Here is a 7,881-nt window from a genome sequence, read left to right as displayed (position 1 = left end):
TTTGTATGCAGAAAAACAAACGCTTTGAATGTTATAGACATTTGGTATGATTCAATCCATTATCAAGAAAATGAAATTGTTTTCAAACTCGATTGTTTTGCAAACGGTAACAGTTTATGCCACAATTACTTATAAGTTTTTTAAACTGGTTGCATCGATGGTTGTTCGATGCATTCATGTAACCGGTTGATTGCAGTGATGAATATTTCAGCACTTGTTTTCTATCGGCTAGGATAAACGTTCAAACAGGACATCAAAGACACTACCTCAATCGTAATTAGCGATAATTGTTATTCTTCAAATTGATAAAACTAGGCATGTTGGTGGAAAATTCACCATACCGTACTCAGTCGTTTAATAGCCTATCAGGATGGAACTGAAAGACGAATGGATTCAACAGGACGTCGTTTTGGAGAATCCCCTGTTGAAAATAACCTTGAAGGGGATGATGTACTACGGAATTGTGCTGTACAAAAGTCAGTCGAAGAAGGTACTTAGCAATTTCCTAGGAATATGTTTCACCATTTCGATACTCGCGTTCAACATCACTCAGTACGTGGACCTGTATCAGGTGTGGGGCAACTTCAGTGAGATGACAGTTAATGCATCGACAACACTATTCTTTACTAGCACAATCACACGCCTTTTACATTTCTATTGGAACCGATCTAGTGAGTTTTCCAATTATCGTGTAAGTAAGCAAACAATTCATAGTCTGTTTCAATATTAGAATTCAACACTGCAATTCGGAGAGCAGATGAAATGATTCGTCAGGTTTTGCACCGAGGAAACGAAGCCGAGAAACGGACTCTCACCGGCAATGTCAAGTACATGAAACGTCTAACAGCTGTTTTCTGGATTTGTTGCATGGTCACCCCCAACATAATGTATGTTTCCACCCTGCTACAATATTTTTTCATGCATCCAACGGAGCACCAACCGACGGTTATGCGTTCGTGGTATCCAGAATCGAAAAATCACTTCGCGATTCTTTACTGTATTCAGCTGTATATACTGTGCATTTGTCAATTGATCATTCCCTGCTGGCACATGTTTGTGATTAGTTTGATGGTCTTCGTACGAACCATGTTGTTGGTACTGAACTACAAACTGTCACATCTGGAGCACTATGAAATATCCGAACTAAGCGATGATCTCCCGGTCCGGAAGCCGCAAGAATGTCCGAAAGCGACACGCTGTTCATTGCGCAAGAAGCTTTTGATAGAGTGCATTCGGTTGCAATGTGATATTTATGACTTTACGCACGAGTTGGAGAAATTGACGAAGAGTTCTATGTTCATGGATTTTGTAGTGTTCTCCGTACTGCTTTGCTTGAGATTATTTGAAATATCTGTCGTAAGTATTAACAGGTTCTACTTGAACTATTCCGATGGGTTTGAAAGAAATGTTGTTATTTTGGTTTACATTTTAATATTACTCTTTCTAGACTGACTCGACCGTTCAAGTGCTCATCGATGTCTGTGTTATAATGGTATCGATTGCAATTATATTTTTGTACTACTGGCATGCCAATGAAATTTCCTACCATGTTAGTGTACGCCACCTATTGAAGGTAATCAGAGAAGGTAATTATTGTCCTTGCATTTCCAGGCAAACTCTTTGTCAAATTCAGCATTCTCAAGTGATTGGTACAACTATCCACGTTCGGTAAACCGCTACTTGATTACAATAATCTGTTACAGTATGAAACCGCTCACAATGAAGGCATATTTTGTGATGATGTCATTGAATACTTTCATATCGGTGAGTTAGTAGTAATCATCCGCTATCAAATATACTCATCCGTTTCAATTTGTTTCAGATATTGCGAGCTTCTTATAGTTACTTCACAATCCTGAAACAAGTAATTGAATAACTAACCTAAAGGAACACCACCAACAAAATGCTGATAAGCTCGTCGATATTAAAATGAGAAAAAAAACATAATCGTTGACCGTTAGTATTGAACTACACCAGTTTTCATTTTTTATACGCTTCATCTTCGACTCATCAGTGCATTAGCAGTTCACTTAGCCGTTCAACATGAACTGCTCAGTAGACGTAAATGTTACAAAAAAAATGTTGCAAATTTTGGTTTCATTTGAGAAATAGAAAATATACAGTGAAGATTTACTTCTACTAAGCGGTTCAAGATCAACAGCTAAGTGTACCAGCAGTTTCATGTAAACTGCGTATGCACGAGTGAGTCGAAGGCGAAAGATGAATAAAATTTGAAAAAAAAAATGTTTGCACCTTACCATCAAACGGTCAGTAATGATCAAAATCTTTGAATGTACACCTATTTTTCGCACAAAGTTCCATATCACAACCGAAGCAATTGTAACTATGCTTCAGGCAAATGTAAGACACCGAGTGCTGTGAAATGAGCTCCATTAAAAAATTGGTATCGAAATGATTAGGATACTCTTCAGAATATTATCTGAACAAAGTTCAATGTCAATTTTTATAACCTTCTAGGGCATGTAAAGGGGGGGTATCAGTTTCATGTTATGCATGACAGATAATTATCGGAACTAATCAAGATAGAATTTGTCTGAATTGCAGAATGCAGAATTCATATATCCAATTGAGGGTCATAAATGGGAAGACTGTAAAATTTCATTATAACATCAAGTATCAATTTTTAATCACCGTCCATTCAAGTTCAGCAGAAAAATGACATGTATGTCAAAGTGAGTGCGATGCGATCGGTCAGTATTCGTTTCGCGACGCATCTCTGGCTTCACCCTTAGAATGACTAGCAGTACGTCAGTCTTACATTTGTACTAGAATCAACACATGACACAATACACATGACGTAAACAACAGCATATCGTGTGTTCTTGTACTTTGAAAGAAAAGAATTTTTCCCAATATAATAAAAATAAAATATTGTCCGCGGTTGACGATTTGCAATTTATTTATTTATTTATTTATTTGGGAGCAGGGAAAAGCCCGCTGGAGCTGAAATTTACAATCTCTCTCTCCAGCAGGCATAAAACCTCCTCATCTTTTTCTATCAACAGATTACAAAGATCCAACAGATATACTGCTTAATACTAAGGGCTTAAAGTAAAATTACTCCCGGCGAGGGTCAAGAGTGACTGGACGGTGACGTTGAGGGCCGCATCCTGCTGTCCGTGAGGGTCCGCGGGAAAACCCCCAAGTCACAAACACTGGTGTCCGGCATGCTGGACATCAAAGAGAGTGGCCCTCGGAGAACGGCTATGCAGGAAAAAAGGAGAGAAAAAGAGAGAAGTGAATATTGTAGTAAATGGAATTACGAAGGGGTTCGAAGGGGTGGAAGGGGGGGGGGGGGGGTCGTTTCGAAAGAAGTAGAAAGCGGCAAAAGATCAAGTTAATTGTCTCAAAAGATGGTGAAAAGATGAAGAGGGGGGATGCAAAAAGTATTAGTAACATCATAAAGATCTAATTAGTTCCGAAGAAGATGGTGGACAGCCGGGGAATCGAGAGAGTCGAGCGAATGCTAGAAACAAACCTAATGGTGAATATTATTCTTGGTTGCATAATCGATAGAGAATGGAAGCAGACTTACTAAGGGAGCACTAAACTAAACTTGTGGATTAGATACTAAATCACTCTAAAGCTAAATCTAGAATTTAAGTATTGGAGTTGGAAGGACTGTTTGAGATTGTGTTTAAAAAAATTGTTATATGGTATTGCGAGACAGAGTAAAATCAAATACATGAGCACATCGATTGAATAGACGACACATACTGGAGAAAGGTTCATTATAGCCATAATTAGTACGAGCGGTTTGAATTCTCAGGAATTGATGAGATCGAAGATTTCGAGAATGAATATTTAAATTTAGTTTGCCTAACAATTCGGGGCAATCAATTTGAGATTGCAACAGATCTGACACGAATATTGCCCTGGAGAGATCTCGGCGAACAGATAACAGGTGTAGATCAATCAGTTTACAGCGTTCCTGATAGCTTGGGAGGTTGTTGGGATCTCTCCAAGGAAGACTACGAAGAGCAAAGCGAAGAAATTTACGCTGAATAGCTTCGATGCGATTGATGTCCAGTTGATCAAATTTTTTCAAAATTATAACGCCACCTTGTATGTTTGTCAGTTTGTGTTGAATATAGTGATTATAAATATCATTTTTATTCATTTAACAGCGTTATGTGACTATGGGTAAGCGAAAGAGACTAAATCAACAAGAACAAGGACAAATTTTGGCCTTCAAGAAGGTAGGATGGGGGATCGGGAAAATTGCAGGAGAAATTGGTCGTAGCATATGTGCGGTCGCAAATTTTCTGAAAAATCCAGCAAAGTATGGTCAGAATAAAAATGCAGTACGCAAAAAGAAACTGTCAGAGAGAGAAACTCGTCGAATTGTCAATAAATTTTCGAATTCTACCTTGAGCTGTTCACAAATCCGCACTGAACTTAAGTTGAAGCTTCAGTTTCGAAGGGCATTAAAACTTTCACCCAACATATTTCGAGCAAAAATGAACAGTGCTCCTCGTTTACTACCTCACCACAAGGAAGTTCGACTGGAATTTGCACATCGGAACATGCCCTAAAATTGGAAAAAGGTATGAACATGTTCTGCAATATTAAAAAAAACAAACGCATTTAAACTATTTAATAACAAATGTGTTAAACTATTATAGGTGATATTCTCGGATGAAAAAAAGTTTAACCTAAACGGACCAGACGGATTCAATGGTTATTGGCGTGATCTACGTAAGGAACCACGATATTTCTCAAAGAGAAATTTTTGGGTTAAATCTGTAATGGTTTGGGGTGCGTTCTGTGCTGGATTTGTATCGCACAAAATGAAAAGTTCCGATTACACAAATGTCCTTAAAGCTAGTCTGCTGCCAGTAATTAAAAGAAGACGCATGTCAAAGCTCATTTTCCAGCAGGATAACGCCAGTATTCATAAAAGTGCTGAAACAGTGAAGTGGCTAAAGTCCGAGAAAATTGATACTTTGGACTGGCCAGCTTGCTCACCGGATTTAAATCCAATTGAGAATCTCCGGGGTATTATGGTACGACAAATTGATGCCGATAATCGTCAATTTTCATCATTACAAGAAGTGCTATTCTTCAGTCTTGGGAAGCTATTGAACTGGCAACACTGCAGAAATTGGTGCAAAGTATACCAAATCGTATTTTTCAGACTTGATGCTTTTTGTTGCTTATTTTAATCATCCGAACCTCAATAAACTGCAAGTGGCCTTATAATTTTGAAAAGCCATTTTTACGTTTACGTTTTTCCGCGAAATCAATCAACTCTTGGACTCACATTCGTGTTTTGCAATCTAACTTCATGTTCCATCGAAAAAAAAATCCTAAAACTATTCCTTTTTTTGTATCTTGAAATTTATGGGTGGCCTTATAATTTTGAAAAGGTCTGTAGAAGACTGAACGTACAAGCTTACAACTAGTGTTAAGCGGTAGGATACCTTCTTCGACACGAGTACAAGTATCCCATATTTTCCGTTTAATCAAAAAATTAATTCAATGATTGAAAAGCCTCATCATGATTGGTACTTGTATTTAACTAGGCTGTTTCTGAATTTGTTTCACATGTAGGATATTGGCAGAACGTTTTCACCGGATGGGACAAGTTACAAGTTCCAGTTGTACCATCTTTGTGGTACTTTTTTCGAAAAACTTTCATTTCTGTTGTTTTGTTTGTCATGCTTTTCCAGGCTGTTTTTCGATAGATACTTTTTAAAACTAATACAACTCGTAACATGCCCTTTTCCTAACGAAATTCGATATAGCTCGTTGTATGCACCATTTTGAAGTATTCGACCAATTTCTGGTGTTCCAAAGCCGCAAGTCGCTGGAACTCGAGTAAAAGTGAGTTTTCTTGGCCATCATCTAGGAAGTCCTATTTCAAGAAGAATTTTTTGCCCCTCACATCGTTCACGCTAAGAAAAGAAGTAAGTAGTCACAGTGGCAGCAGTCCCTTGCTTCAGTTCTACACTGGACTCTTGATCAGATTTGCTTCTATAAGCTTCTATTTTAAATCCACGCACAGACGTTCCTAGGCTATGGTGCCCACTTGGTCACTGTTTTTTTGCTGATTCAAATAGATTATATAAAATTGTCCTTATAATGTGTGGTCGTGTTTTATAGTTTAGTTGTTGTTTAAGATAATGTGAATTGTGTGTTCGTGTTTCTTAGCACTTTTTGTAATGGTCTGTGTGGAATGTGATGGTAATAACTGTAATAGTTCACGCTAAGAAAAGGAGCTTGTTTAAAATAACAAAACAGTCAGAAGATTAATAAATTTGATTGATATTAATTTCAAGCTAGAATATGATTGTTTGAACCAATTTATCCCTTCAAGATCAACAATGATTTGAAACAAGGTTGATCAAAGTTAACGAAACAATTTTCTGTTTATTACATGTCAACAAAAATCTAGTTGAAGTTTTTGGAAATGTATTTATTGATTCATTCATGCAATTCTTTATATCAAGAAAAAAATTGATTTGTTTTATCCATGATCTTATTTGTGCAATGATTCAACTAAGTTTATTGTTTAAATGATTCATATCAGTTTTATTTATTATAAACCATAGAGTTCTTCTCTCCAGCGAATAATTAAAAAAGTTTGCACGTGTTTTCTAGAGGAAATTGTAACTGTTTCTTTAGTTTCCTTGGTGTTTTTTTTAACAATTTAAGTATAAGTGTGGACAATTAATTATATCAATAAAAACTGCATAACACGTTTTGTTATCGTGACTGGACTGGGGGAGCTTCGAATCTTAATAAACCAGTGCTTGATTGTGTATGTGAATAATTCGTAGGTCGATCAAATTGGAAATTTAGAAAGCTAAAATAGTATGTTAAAGGCATTCGAGAATCCAAATATGAATATAAATCGAAATAAAAGTAGTTTAAAATTCAACAATTTGTTTTAGTCTTGTTAAGATGTAGAGCCGTCTTGAGCAAGTTTTAATTTTGATCAATATCTAACGGGGATAACAGACTAGAAAATTATATGCAAATGCAACTATGCAATGAAAACCGAGATGTCACCACAGAGACGGAACTAAAACCGGGAAATTGTTTTGCCAATTAAATTACCCTGCATATGAAAACACATGAAGCGAAAGCCCAATTGACCAGAAAAACCAAGCATGCTTCGCTTTGCTTGGCAACCACAGCATTCAATTGTAGTATTGTCTCTATGGAAACAAATTCAACAGAAACTAAACACACACCACCGTCACAAGTCTATCCTCGCTATTCTGCTTTCCCGCCAGCCACTGATTTGAGATTTTGTTTTCAACTCAGCTCAATGAGATCGGAAAATGTCTGAGTGTGTGTGTGTGTTTCTTTTTAAAGATTTTTCTCTTTGCACAATTGCATTCGGAGATGGCTGAACTGATTTCTACAAGCTCGTTTGAAAGCTATCTGATCAAGCGAATGGGCTTGAGATGACGGAATACGAAGGTTTACCTCACGGCCTTCAGCCTCAACCAAATTTGGTTGTCACCACGTTCACAACACACCTCTGTATCACAATAGCGGTTGGACTGTGTGTACTAATGCATTTTGCTTCCCCACTTTCTGGCTGGAAAGTGCAGGGCAAGCCACTAAGCATTCGAATTATGCAACACTCCGGAAAGATTCTAAGTCCCAAAGAATGTTCGGATGTTCGATTTACCGAATCAAACTACCGGTGCAGACTAGCAATTTTATTGCGCGCAACGAAAAGACGATGTGTATCGTTTCAATCTGGTTTATTACTCACTCGAATGTAGGATTCTTAAGTCCTTTTATTGGCCTGATCTATTGTTCTCTAAAGTACATATATACTGGCCTTGATTTGCTATCAAATCATTGTATCTCGCTTACGCATGTGATGAAATTGTCGTACTA

The 7,881-nt window shown here is 37.3% G+C and overlaps 1 protein-coding gene across 1 annotated transcript; it reads left to right on the top strand.

The window, feature by feature from the left end:
• Nucleotides 1-370: 370 nt before the first annotated feature.
• LOC131427480 (odorant receptor 56a-like) lies at nt 371-1,876 on the top strand. Its single transcript, XM_058590710.1, has 5 exons — nt 371-671; nt 731-1,356; nt 1,448-1,549; nt 1,612-1,764; nt 1,823-1,876. The coding sequence occupies exons 1-5, from the start codon at nt 371-373 to the stop codon at nt 1,874-1,876; spliced, it is 1,236 nt and encodes a 411-aa protein (XP_058446693.1).
• Nucleotides 1,877-7,881: the final 6,005 nt, after the last annotated feature.

Source organism: Malaya genurostris, chromosome 1 (assembly GCF_030247185.1).
Source record: "Malaya genurostris strain Urasoe2022 chromosome 1, Malgen_1.1, whole genome shotgun sequence".
Classification (NCBI taxonomy): Eukaryota; Metazoa; Arthropoda; class Insecta; order Diptera; family Culicidae; genus Malaya; species Malaya genurostris.
The sequence above is the reverse complement of the archived record's forward strand: the minus strand, read 5'-3'. Positions and strand labels throughout refer to the sequence as shown.